This window comes from Muscardinus avellanarius, assembly GCF_963383645.1.
Source record: "Muscardinus avellanarius genome assembly, chromosome: 6".
Taxonomy (NCBI): Eukaryota; Metazoa; Chordata; class Mammalia; order Rodentia; family Gliridae; genus Muscardinus; species Muscardinus avellanarius.
Window position 1 is genome coordinate 74,949,203 of NC_137791.1, and position 15,766 is coordinate 74,964,968.

Here is a 15,766-nt window from a genome sequence, read left to right on the forward strand (position 1 = left end):
CCACACACAAACAAAAACAAGAAAAAATAAAGTAAAACGTCTCGTGTGTGTGTGTGTGTGTGTGTGTGTGTGTGTGTGTGTGTGTGTGTGTGTGGTGTACTAGGGATGGAACCCAGCATCCTTCTACCTCCAGGCTACACTCCCAGATCTATTTTATATTTTCTTTGGGAACAGGGTCTCACTAAGTGGCTGGGATTTTAGCACATGAATTGGGGGACACAAATATTGAGATCATAGCAATGGCTTTGTAAGGTTTGGGGACTACAATGAAAATACCCACTCTCCAGCCACCTCGCTGCTGTAGGGATGAGAATTCAGCATATGGGGATGAGATTAAGGACATCCATTGTTTACAACATTCTGGGGAAAATGCTTTTTTGCAGAGATGGCCAGAGTCATTGATGTGTACATGACATGATGGCAAAATGCATTATTTGATGGGTTATTTATGAGTTTGCTTAAGAACTGACAATCTGAATGTGTTGCTGCAGATTTAAGAGTGCTTCCTAAGTAATCCTAGAGAAGGAAACTCCTTAAACAGTTCATGGGAAGACTACTGGGACTCTTGGTAGATCGATCCTAAAACATCATTAAAAGGAACTGTAACTCTTCCTCAGGCCCCCTTCTACTCCTGCTTCTTCCTTTCAGTTTTGGGGGGATTTCTTGCTGCTCTCAGCCACACCTTCCTGGTCTGCCTCAGAATTTTACACTTCCTGCTCCCTCTGCCTGGATGCTCTTCCCAGTATTCTCCCAGCTCACTCCCTCACTCCATGGTGACCTTTGCTCAGGTGTCTGAGCAGAAAATAACACACACCGCCATTCTCTTTACTGTCTGTTTCCCCCTACAGCACTTAAAATCGACTTTATGTATTATACAATTCTTTGTGTAGTACCTGTCTTCTCCAATAATATATAGGCTCTATGCATTTTTATTTCTTTTTCTCTGCTATATCACCAGGTACATAGGAGATGTTTAGTAAAAATCTGTGAACAAAAAATATTATCCTGTCCAGGTCTCGTTTCTTTTGATAATTCTCAAATGACATCATCAGACTGTCAGAGCTTCATGTCATCTGTCAAAATCCTACAGGCGCATTTACCTTTTCTAAACCCCATTCATGAGGAGCTGTCACCACTGCTCCCGTTTAAACTGCTCCTGCCTCTAGAACTTAGGTGGCGAATTCAATCAAATACAAGGGAGTTGAAAAGAAAAGGAGCCAATATTCGATAATGGACAGACCAGAATCTTCTGCCCTTTTGACTTATTATCTTTTAACTCATGGAAGATCTGTGTTTTAATCTTATTGTATAGCAGCCTAAAATATTTATCTTTTTTCTGCATTTCATCTACGAAAAAAGACTTTCCAGAGAATCAGACCATATTTTTCTCCCTTTCACATTTCTTGCTCTGTAACTGAACCTTTTTTCTTTTCCTCTTGGCTTCTGATTCATCAAGCCTATTCAAGGGCTACTCCTTTGATTCAGAAATTATGCTTTCATCATGATTAAATGTGAGAGATTGATCCTCCTTCCCTCCTAGTTGGGGGCTGGAATCCAGGAGGGCAAAGAACAGCTCAATGTTGTTCATTCCAATAATTCCTACCAAGCCTCTCTCTTTTCCATTATAGAATATTTCTTTCCAGACTTTATCCTGAGACAAAGCTTTAAGGTTCTGATTGGAAACCCATGTCTAACCTGTTTTTCATGAACTTTTTGCAGAGGCCAACTCTCAATGTGCCAATATTTACCCAAAGAAGCTCCAGGCAACGCGGTTTAAGACACACACACACCCAGACAGGAAGTTGGGATCATGTTGAGGAGTGCCTTACCAGGATGTGAAGTGTGTTTTAGGAAAAAATAGTTTCAAAGTCAGATCCCTCCCTCCCTCCCTCGCTCCCTTCCTTCCTTCCTTTTCTTTTCTTTTTTTTTTTTTTTTCTTGCAGTACTAGGGATGGAACCCAGGGGCATTCTACCTCCAAGCTACACTCCCAGCCCTATTTTTTAGTCTTTTATTTTTTGAAATAGGGTCTCACTGAGTTGCGAAGGGCGTAAGTAGCTGAGGCTGTCCGTGAGAATTACAAGCATGCGCCACCACGCCCGGCTTAGATCCTCCATTTTCAAAATGAGGTCGATGGAAGGGAGACCAGAGGAGAAATTCAGCACATCCACATATACCAACACAGGTGTCCTCCACACACACATTTGAAGTTTGCATGAGCAGGAAGAGCAAACAAACCAGGAAAGGAAGGTGCAGTGAATGTCCCTGCTGAAGTGAGAAATACAAAGCTGAACAGGGCCCTCAAAACTCCTTGAGCTCAGGACTGATAGCATCTGAATGCCCAAAGTTGGTGGCATCCATGGGACAGAAAGGCATTGCCTCCCCAAATTCTTTCCTCTTAGCACACTGAACCTTTCCTGAGAATTCTACCACTGGTGTCATTCCTCTGGGTTAACAGCATGTGGCAAATTGCACCAATCTTGTTTCCAGAAAAGAAAGGGAGGGTGAGGCTGTGCTCCTGACTCCCACCATAATCACATGGCCACCGTGTTTACTCTGTGCAGCTCAGTCTTACATCAGCCCTCTTCACTATGTCCACCACCAAGGAGCCCTTCTTAATTTCTTCTACATAGCTTTCATCTTTAATGATGACTCTGCTCATTTTTATTATAAGACATTCACTCATTTTCTTATTCTTCCTCATTATTAAAGATACAATGTAAGTAACAATCACATATATAATGTAAATAACAATGTAAGTAACAATCACAGGGTCTTTTTATATATTTTATTTTTATATTTGTTTGTGGTACTGGGGATGGAACCCAGGGGCATTCTACCTCCGAGCCTACACCTCTAGCACTATTTTTTATACTTTATTTTGAAACAGGGTCTCACTGAGTTGCAAAGGGCTTCACTAAGTAGCTGAGGCTGTCCACGAACTGTGATCCTCCTGTCTCAGCCTCTCAAATGCTGGGAAGAATGCGCCACCATGCCCGGCTCTCACAGGGTCTTTTTTTTTTTTTTTTTTTTTTTTTTTTTTTTGGTGGTACTGGGGTTCCTGGAAGCCCTTCTACCTCCGGTATACACTCCCACGGGCTACACTCCCAGACCTATTTTTTAACATTTTTATGTGGAAACAGAGTCTCTTAAGCCAGCGAGGCTGGCTCCGAACCAGCGCGATCCTCCTGTCTCTGCCTCCCAAGAACGGGGATTACAAGCGTGCGCCACCACGCCCAGCTCTCACAGGGTCTTTTAAAAAATACATTTATTAGCTGGGTGTGGTGGCACATGCTTGTAATCCCGGCACTTGGGAGGCTGAGACAGGAGGATCACCCAGATTCGAAGCCAGCCTCAGCTGGCTTAAGAGAGACCCTGTTTCCAAATTAAATATTTAAAAAAATGCATTTATTTATTTTGGTACTGGGGATTGAACCAGGGGCACTCTACGACACCCACAAGCCCTTTTTATTTATTTTATTTTGAAATGGGGTCTCACTAAGTTGCTAAGGCTGGCCTCGAATCTGTGTTCCTTCTGTCTTAGCCTCTCAATCCAATCAGGGATTGTGATCAGCATTATGATAGCCAGTGCCATTAGTTTTAATATAATTTTAAAAAGAAATACGGAATAAAGGAATACAGGAGCACATTTTAGAAACTCTGTGCCATAATGTGAGCCAGATATGTGTATTGTAATAAGGAATATTATATTTACAATTATATTTATAAAGATGCATTTAAATAATATATAATAATTAATTAGTACTCCTTATTAATAACATGATAATCCTTGGTGATATTAATTCATAACATATTATTATATTTGCCTGCTTTTTGGCAGAGTTTTAAAAACTCTTGGAATTCCTGAGGGGTGGGAATGTTTTTTGTTCTGCTGCTAAGGTGGTTCCTGCTAGCCTTTAGATAGCTTCAGGGTGAGAGCTAGTCATCGGGAAGATCAAGCATGAGATTACAGGTTGGAATTTGGGGTCAACCTGGCTTCAGGGAAGGAAAGGAAGGCTGGGTATTGAGTTCAATAACGTGGCAAGTCATTTAATCGCAATACCTGCCTAACTGAACCCTGAGCACTAAGGCTCAGAGGAGCTTGGGGTTGGTGAAGATGCTGGTGTTCAGGGAGGAGGACATGCCCTGACTCCACAGGGAAGGACATGGACAGGGCCACTGCAGATCTTGCCCTGTGCATCTCCCTTGTAATAAATTTATAATCACAAGCATAGTACTTTCATTGAGTTCTCTGAGTCAGTCTAGTGGATTTTGAATGTGAAGGGATTATGGAAACTTCCAAATTTATGGCTGGTCAGAAGTGTGAGTTGTACCTAAAACTTGTGATTGACAGGTAAACTGAGGCCATCCCATGAAGGAAGGAGCTCTTATACCTGTGGGATCCAATTCTAACTCCAGGAACTGTCAGAACTGGATTCTCCTCAGTATTTCTGCATGGAGTAGAAATACAGCGCTATAGGTCGTTCAAGATACATAAGTTAAAATTACTACAAAATATTGAAAATATAAGTAGTAGGAACAATCTATTTCTAATTCAGAGAACTATTCCAATAGAGAGGTGTTGTTGATTTGAAATAAAATCAAGTCTAGGAGATAGGCAGAAACTCCTTTACTGAAAGAGGGATACTGTTTAGCAAGGAATATATTTTTAGAATAAAACTATATATTAAAATGATGATTGCCACTGAAATCTATCAAATACTCACCCCATTGTATACACTGTTAATGTATTTTATATGACTTGGCTTAATGCTTACAAACACTAGATGGTGTTGGCACTACAATTATAGCCACATACAGATGAGAAAACCAAGGCAGTGACAAGTAATTTGTTAAAGTCCATATTCAAGAGCATTCCTTTTATTCAACTGTGGTCTTATGAAAAGGAAAATCGGGATCGTGCTTAGACTGTCTTTATTTGCCGCTCATGAGGGCCCACTGCACTCTGTACTTGTTAGGGTTAGAGATAGAAAGTCTCCCGAGGAGCTCATGTAGAAATGTTCAGAGTTGATATGATTAGGTCACAAAAATTGTAATTTCACCAGTGAAATCTAACCTAGTGGATTTCCTGGGCAGTGGGCAGTAACCTAAGCAGGTGGGATGTGACTAGAGAAGGTGGGTCCCTGCGGGTATGGCCTGAGAAACTGCAATCTTGTCTTTGAATCCCCTTGCTTGCTCTCTCCTTTCTTTCTGGCCTCCATGATGTGAGAGCAGAGCCCTTGCTCTCTCCCTCTTTCTCCCTCATGCCATTGTGGTCTGAGGTCCACAGATGTAACCTGGCCTGACATGAACTGAAATCCCAATATTTGCAAAGAACTGTGAGCAGATTGTTTCCTTGTCTAGGTTGTGTGGTCAGTTATTTTAGGTTACATCAGTGAGAATGGTGACTGGGATTGTACTTGTTACTTTATTTATCTGTGCTTTGGAGGAACTTCAAAACAAAGTTGGTAGGCATTGTATTTATAAGAAGTTATATTTTTATCCCTTGGTTTCCAAAAGGGGCTCTCTGTAACCCTTTCTCCATATGTAAATCAGAATTTAGAACAGGAAAGGAGAATGTATAGCAAATTGGAATGTTATTAAGAGTTCATGTTAATTACAATAATTGTGAGTTAATTTTGAGAAGTTCTAATAGCACATAAGAAAACCTAAATTGATAGTTCAAAAAAGTAGGAATTAAAGCCGGTCATGGTGGTGCATGTTTGTAATCCCAGTGCTTGGGAGGCTGAGACAGGAGGATCACACAGGTTTGAAGCCAGACTCAGCTACTAAGTGAGGCTCTCAGCAACTTAGTGAGACCCTGTTTCCAAATAAAGTATAAAATAGGTCTGGGAGTATAGCCTGGAGGTAGAAAAGCCCCTGGGTTCCACCCCCAGTGCCACAAAAAAGTAGGAATTAATAATTATTATTGTGGTTTTATAAACATAAGTTATAAAAGTAAGTTTTGTGAGAGTATATATTGATTAGGGAGGAAAGAACTCAAAATATTTCCATGAGAAAACATTATAGGGAACACACAATGAAAAAAATCCTGCTGTGGCATCCTAGTGAAAAGTCATCCTAAGCTATTCTAATTTGTGAGCATCCTGAGTGCTTGCTATGGACCTAAAGCCAACATATGACAAGGAACTCTGAGTCCCAGGAGCATAAACTGATAAGATATCAGGCCCTTTCATCGAGGGTAAAGTAGGAGAACATATGTCTGAACAGAGATATTTAAAACTTCAAAACCAAGGAAATGCTGATGCAATGGAGACTGTTTATTTATTTGAACCAAATGTACCATTGCAACATCCCCAGGCTGGCTGAAATTGGTTATGGCCCAGACACACTTGAATATAAATTCCTTAAATAACAAAATACTTAAGTCATCTTTCAGGAGAAGCTTCCAGAACCCATCCAGGATGGTTTGGAACTGATGTTTCTAGAATGGACATGCGCAGAAGCAGTGCAGAAGCAGCCCTCTAGTTAATGACCTTCTGGGGCCCCAAACATCAACTCTCTTCCCCCCGCCCCAGAAAAAGAAACTTGTGACCTTTGGAGAGGACACCTGTGTGGTCATCATCTTTCTGCCTGTGTGGAAGAACCCAAAAGCACCCCCTTCCTACCACTCAACCCAAAGTAGCTTCTCCCCTTTTCTTTCCAGCAAATTCCCCACTACCAACCCTTTGGGAAGACAGATGTGAGACACTTTGTAGCTCCAGACCTCCTTTCCATGTGACCATGCTGTAAAGACTTTTCCTTTTTGCAGAAACCTAGTGTCAGAGTATTTGCTTCTATGTACTTCGAGCAGTGAGACCTTCCTCCATAACACAACTTTGTGATGAGTATTTAGAGTTGTAAGCTGGGTGCTGTGGTGCACATTTGTAATCCTAGTGCTTGGGAGGCTAAGGTACAAAGACCACATATTTGAGGCCACCTTGTGGTAAATTTATTTATTTATATTTATTTTTATTTTTTATTTTATTTTTTGGTCGTCCTGGGGGTAGAATCCAGAGGCTTTCTACCTCTGGACTATACTCCCAAACCTTTTATATATTTTTATTTGGAAACAGGGTCTCACTAAGTGGCTGAGAGCCTCACTAAGTAGCTGAGGATGGCTTCGAACCTGTGCAATCCTCCTGTCTCAGCCTCCCAAGCACGGGGATTACAAGCATGCGCCACCAGGCCCGGCTAATGGGACTCTCTTATTAAAAAATAAAAAGGGCTGGCCAGGCGTGGTGGCGCACGCTTTTAACCCCGCGCTTGGGAGGCGGAGACAGGAGGATGCACTGGTTCAGAGCCAGCCTCGCTGGCTTAAGAGACCCTGTTTCCAAATAAAAAATATATAAAATAGGTCTGGGAGTGTGCCCCGGAGGTAGAAGGGCTTCCAAGAACCCCAGTACCACCAAAAAATTAAAAAAATATAAAAATAAAAAATAAAAAATAAAAAGGGCTGGGCATGTAACTCAGTGGTATAATGCCCCTGGGTTCAATCCTTAGTACCACACACAAAAAGGGGTATGGTATTTGCAGTTGTAAATCTGAGTTTTTGTTAAATCATTACCATTTTCAAGCATGCCCGTCAGTAGTGGTGAGACTATTCCTGGTATTCTAAAAGAGATTACCAGAACTTTTTCATCTTGAAGAAGTGAAAATCTACAGTGAGTAAACAATGACTTCCTTTTTTCTTTCCTTGGCCTTTAGAAACCACCATCCTGCTTTTTGTATCTATTAATTTGAGCACTTGAGATAGCTCATATAAGGAATCATACAACATTTGTCTTTTATTTTATTTTATTTTTTTGGTGGTACTGGGGTTGGAACCCTTCTGCCTCTGGACAATACTCCCAGACCTATTATATATATATATTTTTAATTTGGAAAGAGGGTCTCTTAAGCCAGCGCGGCTGGCTTCAAACCTGCGCGATCCTCCTGTCTCCACCTCCCAAGCTCGGGGATTACAAGAGTGCGCCACCATGCCCAGCAACTAACATTCATCTTTTTACAGCAGGCTTATTTGGCTTAGCATACCACGCTCAGGGTGGGTTCTTCTGCTATTGCATGTGACGCGATGTCCTTTCTTTTTAGGGCTGAATAATACTCCATTGTATGTATAGATTACAGTTTTTAGCCACTCATCTGTCAGTTGGCTTTGGGCTGCTTCTACCTCTTGGCTATTGCAAAGTATTGCAATGAGCATGGATATAAAATATCTTTTTAAGACTCTCCTTTCATTCTTTTAGATATATGCTCAGAAGTGGGATTGCTCAATCACAAGTAGTTTTATTTTTAATTATTTTAATTTTAATTTAATTTTTTTTTTTTTGAGGAGCTTCCATGGTATTTCCATAGCTGTTCGCTGTTCTGAGGGGTTTTTGTTTGTTTGTTTCTGTAGTACTAAGGATTAAACCCAAGGGCATTGTGCCATTGAGCTACAACCCCAGCTCTATTTTATTTTATTTATTTTATCATTTTGATACTGGGGCTTGAATACAGGGGCATTCTACCTCTGAGATACATCCCCTAATCCTCCTATTTTATTTTTTTCTCACTAAGTTGCAGAAGGACTCCTAAAGTTGCTAAGCTTATTTGAACCTGCTTTCCTCCTGTCTTGGCCTCCCAAGTACTGAGATTACAGCATGCACCACCACGACTGGCTCTGAGTTGTTCTTTTTTTTTTTTTTTTTTTTTTTTTGGTGGTACTGGGGTTCCTGGAAGCCCTTCTACCTCCGGGCTACACTCCCACGGGCTACACTCCCATACCTATTTTTTAACATTTTTATGTGGAAACAGAGTCTCTTAAGCCAGCGAGGCTGGCTTCGAACCAGCGCGATCCTCCTGTCTCCGCCTCCCAAGCGCGGGGATTACAAGCGTGCGCCACCACGCCCGGCGAGTTGTTCTTTTTTAGTTTGTTTGTTTCCCAGAGGTATTTGACCTCTGAGCTACACCCCCTACCCAATCTTTTATTCTTTATTTTGAAACAGGGTCTCACTGAGTTGCAGAGGGCCTCATAAGTAGCTGAGGCTGTCCGTGAACAGCGATCCCCCAGTCTCAGTCTCCCCAATGCTAGGATTACAAGCGTGTGCCACCACACCCGGCTTCTGAGTTGTTCTTAATCTTTGCTCTCTGACATCTCACTTGTATGTACAAGTGCTTTAATTGGGGAAAGGAAAAAAAAAAGGAAAGAAAAAAAAGGGGCAGAAGAAGTCCCTCTGTGCCTGGGGCCCCTTTCTTCACCGTCCCCTCCCCGCACATGGCTCCCCCTTTCTGGCCCGCTCTCCTACCATCTCCTGAGGCAGCCAGACTCCTTGTCCCTTGGGGCAGGCAGAAGAATGTCTCTTTCCTAAAATATCCATGCAGTAATCTTTGAAGACATTGAATGTGTTAAGTTACATGACCAAAGGAACTTTGCAGATGTGATTAAAGTTCACTCATTTAAGTAGGGAGATAATTCCGGATTTTCTGAATAGAGCCAATCAAATTCCAGAAGCCCTTAGAAGCAGAGAACTGTCTCAGCTGGAGGATGAAGAGGAAAGCAAGAAAGAGATGTTCCAGAAAGGAGACCAAAGAGACACCACGTGTAAGAAGGAGACTGTGCAGGATTGCTGGTCCTGCGTGGTAGAGGCCAAGTGCAAAAGACAACAGAGGCCCGTGGGAGCTAGTGGCGAGCCCTGTGAAGGCAGAAACAGAGACAGACCTCCGGTCCATAACTCTAAGGACCTAAATTCTGCCCACAACCTCCGTGAGCTGGACAGAGGATTCTTCCCAAAGCTTCCAGAAAGGGGAACAACGTCTTGATTTTTGTGCTGGGAGACGCATTTCTGGCTTCTAATATACAGAATAATGAGATGATAGATGTTGTTTTAAACTGTTAAACTTGTGGTAATTTGCTATGGCTGCAACAGGAAATGAATATACCTGCGCTCACACTGGTTTCCCAGCCCGTTGAAGGTGTCAGCTGGAGAGAGAGCCTAACTGACTTACTGCCATTCGGATGTGCTACTGGCAGGGCTAGCATTTTGGCATTTTGGAGAGAGGCTTCTTTTTCATGATTGTGCTGGAGGTCCATAAGAGTAGCAGGGATTTCAGATCTGGAAAGAGGCAGGGTTAGCTTCCCATTTAGCAGTCTGGGAATAAGGTGGGGCCAAGGAAAGTCCCAGGGCAGCGCACCTCTCCCTTTGCTGCCAGACATAGGGCTGGTTACACCTCTATGTGCTTCTCTTTAAACTCCCCTGCCCCTTACCATAAAAATATACACTCATGGCTTAAAAAAACAAGTTGAGTACAGAGGTGATAACATTGAAAAGTAGAAGCATTCTTTCTCACAATCCCAACCTTCTAGAAAGATTTCGTGAAACACAGTTCACACACACACACACACACACACACACACACACACACACAAACACACACACACACGGGGGAATTCTACCTGTGAGCTATTTTTGTATTTCGAAATAGGGTCTTGCTGAGTTGCTGAGAACTGGTTTCGACCCAGCAATCCTCCTGTTCCAGCCTCCCAGTCATGTAACATAGTCTTTATGTAGATCTGTTCTTCCTTTCTTTTAAACAGAATTACTCTGTACATACTATTCTATGATTTTTTCCCATTAATGTCTGGGGACATTTTTTTTTCCAGTTTTCTAATGTCAGTATGCAAAGCTTACTCTTTTCCAATTCTTTTTAATGATCACAGAAAAATGGCTATCACTTACAAATGAATAATTTACTAATTCATGCCCTGTAAATGGCTACTTATGCTGTCCTCATATTTTCATTAATACAAATGAATGTCTTTTGGACCATATGTTTCTTAACACTATGCAAATTTGTCTATATGACACCTTCTCAGAGATTAGATTACTGGGCTAAAGGACATGCACACTTAAACATTAATAGATAATGCCAAAATACCATCCAAAAATATACCAAATTTATTACCCTATGAACAAAATATGAGAGTATGTGTCTTGCCCACAGCTTTTATAACACTGGTCTTCCTGTATTTTTTTTCACTTTACAATTTCTTAACAATGGTTTCTTGTATTATTTACATATTTTTAATTCTCTTTGAGGTGTAGCATCTTTTTACATGTTAGTTGGATATAATTCATTTCATTTCTTATGTCTCTTACCAATTTTTCCATCAACTCCATACATATACATATACATATATATATATATGTATATGTATATGTATATGTATATATTTGTTTATTTGGTGGTGGTACTGGGATTCCTGGAAACCCTTCCACCTCCGGGCTACACTCCCAGACCCATTTTTTTATACTTTTTAAAATTTGGAAACAGGGTCTCCTAAGCCAGTGTGGCTGGCTTTGAACCTGCGCGATCCTCCTGTCTCCACCTCCCAAGCGCGGGAATTACAAGCGTGAGCCACCACGCCTGGTGTCAAGTCCATATTTTCAATTTATTTATTCATTACTTGTGTGTGTGCTAAAGATTTTTTTTTTTTTTTTGCTAACATGCAGTAAATATTTTCCCCTGTAGCTTTTCAACTTTACTGATAGGATTGTTTGCTGTCATTATTGTGAATTTACATGTAGTTAAATAGATCAGCATTTTTCTCTTAGGCTTTTCGTTTTGGGTCATGGCTGTTGTAATTGCCTTCCCCGCTCCAAGTTTATTTGGATGGAGGATTCTTCCCAAAGTCTCCGGGAAGAAATGTAGCTCTGCTAACATCTTGATTTTAGTGCCAAGAGACCCATTTCTGGCTTCTAGCATGCAGAACTATGAGATGACATTCCCATATTTTATCTCCACCCATATTTTATCTCCTTCACATCTGTATTTTATCCACTTGAAGTTTGTCTTAATGTAAGATAGGATAAGGAATACAGACTTACTTTATCCCCAAACAGCAACAAGTTTTTCTTACTTGAATTATTAAAGGCAACTTTTCTTTACTGATATGAAACGTTACTGTTATCATAGAATAAAATCCCCAAATATACTAAATTCATTTTCTGGTTTTGACCTCTCCACTCTGGTGTCATCACAAATTATTTTAGCTGTGCAACTTTCATGCTTTATGTTTAGACAGCCTCTATCTTTTTTGCGCGGTCATTTTTTTTCCCAGATGAACTTTTTCATCAACTTTCAAAATGTTTCCCTGTGTTCTGAAGGCCTGATTTTTACTTACCCAGATAGAAGCCATGATGGCCTTCCTTTTTCTTGAGCTGAGATCACACTAACCTATTGAAAGAAAAAATAATTAACTTTATAAAATATGTGATTTAAAACATGGTAACCTCAGCCCAACTCTTAGCCTTTAATAAAAAAAAAAAAAATCAGAAGCAACATTCAAAGAGAAACCTTCTCAGGAAGAGGAAGTCTTTGTCATCAGGAGTACCATTTACTGAGCAAGTATTTCCTGGACACCTACTATATACCAAGGAATGTGCTACATCTTTGAAGGGACAGAAAAACCTCTACACCTAATCAGGGGCTTACAAACACACTTCCTGGCTGCAGTGACATGCATCTGTGGTCCCAGCTACTTAGGAGGCTGAGCAGAAGGATCGCTTGAGCCCAGGAGTTTGATACTACCCTGGGCAACTCAGTGAGACCGTCTATTACTGACCTCTTTTAACTAGGACAGACTGCCATCAGAATGGCACAAAACCAGGGGAAAAAAGTGGGGGAGAGGGAGAAGAAAAGAAAAGAAACAAAACACAGGAACTGATCTTTCCCACTAAACCAACACAAATCGTAGCTGGCTTCAGTTAGATTCTTAGTGCTTGGTGGTGAAACCTCTTTGCACCTTTGTCAAGCTTGATGCTGACAGCCCTTTACAAACAGACACATCTGCTCTTGGAGGAGAGAGTCCATTGTTTGGAAGGTGCAGAGGAGAAAGGGGGCAGTTCTTTGACTGAGAATCCAAGCACACTTTCTTTAAGGAGACATTATTCAAACGTGCTGGCATTTCTCCAGGATTGATTTAGAAATGCAAGCTGCTCCCACCCATCCTGGGAAGAAACTATTCTAAAACTTCAAGTAATAGTGCCACAGAGCAAAGTTCGACAGGAAATAACAGCAAGAGACCCTGGAAATATTTAGCCCTGAGTTTCTCAGGCTCTCTGTAACCTGGGGCAATCAGCTGCCTAGTTACAGAATTAACCCTCCATATCTCTTTATACAGTATACAAGTTCATATAGGGTATTATTAGCTCTGGTTTTGCCGTGTGTGTGTGTGTGTGTGTGTGTGTGTGTGTGTGTGTGTGGTGTCAGGCATTAAACTCAGGCCCTTGTACATGATAGACAAGATCTCTACCTTCTAGCAACATCCCCAGCCCTGGCTTTGCCTCTTAAAGCTAAACACAATTATTTGATACCTCATTTTCTATTTTGCAAAAAGGGGAGAGGACTGTTGCTAGCACTGAATGATAGTATGTGTAATAATATCGAACAGCATCTTGTGTTCTTACTATGTCCAGGTAATAAAAAATTACCACGAGGTTAATTTGGGTGGAACTCAGAGACTTTCTACCTCCAGGCTATACTCCCAGACCTATTTTATATCTTATTTGGAAACAGGATCTCACTAAGTTGCTGAGAGCCTCACTAAGTACCTGAGGGTGGCTTCGAACCTGTGTGATCCTCCTGTCAAGCGCGGGGATTACAAGCGTGCGCCACCACGCCTGGCTAAGGATGGAGATTTTTGTTTGTTCGTTTTTATAATTCAGTATCTATAGTAGGCACTGAATGAAATGCTTATTGAAAGAATGATTTAATACAAATACAAACTTCACAGTAATCTTGTGAGTTAGAGGTTATCAGTAACAACTCCATTCTGTATATGAAGGAGCTGGGGGCGCAGGGAGGTAGGATAAGATTCCATATCACACAGCTGATGAGGGGACTGTACAAAAACTAGACAGCCACACTGCAGAGATATGCCTTAACTCACATGTTTCTGCCCTACCCAAGTGCTTGGCCCGCACCTGCCCCAAAATGGCACCCAGTATTTGTTAGTCCAGTATAATTAGGTACAGTTATTCATGTTCAAAATTTGAAGTTTAACCTCTTTTGACATCATGGCTAAGTTATCATGGTCTCTTGCCTTTTCAGAAATATGCACGGAAGTTTCAAATTCCTAATAAAAAGAGAAACTTAACTTTTAAAAATTGCTCTGTGGCAGAGGCCAAGTGACTTCACAATAGAACTTTAAACACTCCCTTCCCGGACGGGATGGCAGCGCTATGTCATTTCCTTCAGCTCCTTCCTCCATCCTTATTTCTAAACAGATCTCTCAACACAATCGAATGGCTCTGGGAACAAGGGTCTGGTTTTCTTCACATTTTAACATCCCCTTTCTGTGCAGCATGAAGTTTCCTGCCTTCTTGAAGACCAGTGACAATATCTTCCCGGAATAATCCTTTAATTAGTCACATTGTTTTATGATGTTGGTGAAAAAAGTAGTAACTAGTTCTCTCGGGAGAAGCCCTGGGAAAAATCTAGCCTGAGCAACTTCTTTTCTGCTGTCAAGAGAACTACCTACCCAGAACCCCCAGCCCCACTAGAAACGACCACCCTAGGTATTAGGTCATCTGCCATCAAGTACCAGGATCTCACACCTGCTGACTCAGTTGCCAGAGGGCAGGGTTCTTGGGCAGTGACTAACGATTCTGTTGTAACCCAAGCAAAGAAAACTGCGAGTCTTTGCAGGGAAAAGCAAATACCTCCAACTTTCAACGCCCACATGCCCTAATCCACCTTCTCCTGCCTCCAAACAAAGCAAAATTCTAATAAAATAAGTTGCCTACATGCACAGAAGGAAGAGCTTACAGGGCGGGTGCATTCCAAAACAGAGCCCTGAGCCAGCCCACTGGGCCGCTGGGTCCACTCGGACTCCCTGCCTTTCTGCCCCTGAGAGGTTTGGGGACTGGGAATGGAGCGGCTGACTGGTCCCCCTACCCTGCAAAGTATGATAAAAAGTTGAAGCGCTCAGGGAGCCGGTGCACCGGGCGTCAGCGAGAGTCCCGCGGTGACCCTCGCTGGGTGACCCTCCCCGGGAACTGCCCTTTCGCTCCCGCGGGCTTCAGTTTCCTCGACTCTGAAATGCGGGAAGTGACCTCTGTGTCCACGGAGGCCACTCCAGCCCCCACAGCCCTGCCGAGGCCCGGGGCCGGGCGGCGCTGGGGGCCGCACTTACCTGGAGGCGCCGATCGACAACGCTTGGGGCTGCGGAACCGCCGGCGAGGTGCGCGCCCAGGGCGCTGGTGCTCGCAGTGCCCCGGCCCGACCGCACCCCTTCCTCCTGCCCCTCCTCCCGCCTCAGACTCCACCTGACCGCCGCCCCGGGCCCAGGAAAGCCAAGCCGCACCCAGCCCCCGCTGGGGCTCCCGCGCCGCACCCAGGAACCTCAGCCCCCGGCCCACCCGGGCCTCCAAACTGCCTCTCCAACCATCCTCACGTCCGAGTCCGTCCCCTCGGCTTTCCTTTCTTCCTTTTTTCCGTACATGAAGGCCGTCAAGTTTATTTCAGTGCCCAAAGTGTTCTAGGCACTGTGGGTTCAGAGATGAGCCAGTGCCCACCTCTCAGAGGTTCACCTCTTCATCCAGGTGACACAACCTTCACGCTAGTAACAGGTGCGACGAAGAATGGAACAGGGCCCAGTGTTTACTGTGTGCCAGGCACCCTGGCAAATGCTTTACAACTGCACTGGTTGAATGAAAGCTGTATTACTGCAGCCCCAATAAGTAGATACTGTTATCTCCTTCTTAGGAAATTGAGCAGAGAGGTTAG

General features: G+C 42.7%; 1 protein-coding gene across 1 annotated transcript in view; it reads right to left on the reverse strand.

The window, feature by feature from the left end:
* Positions 1-12,176, reverse strand: part of ANXA3 (annexin A3) — a gene marked incomplete at both ends in the record, with an annotated part of 60,740 nt that extends 48,564 nt beyond the window's left edge. The window contains one exon of the mRNA XM_080697384.1: positions 12,162-12,176. Within this exon, the coding sequence (XP_080553510.1) occupies positions 12,162-12,176 (15 nt within the window). The remainder of the gene's footprint in view (positions 1-12,161) is intronic.
* Positions 12,177-15,766: the final 3,590 nt, after the last annotated feature.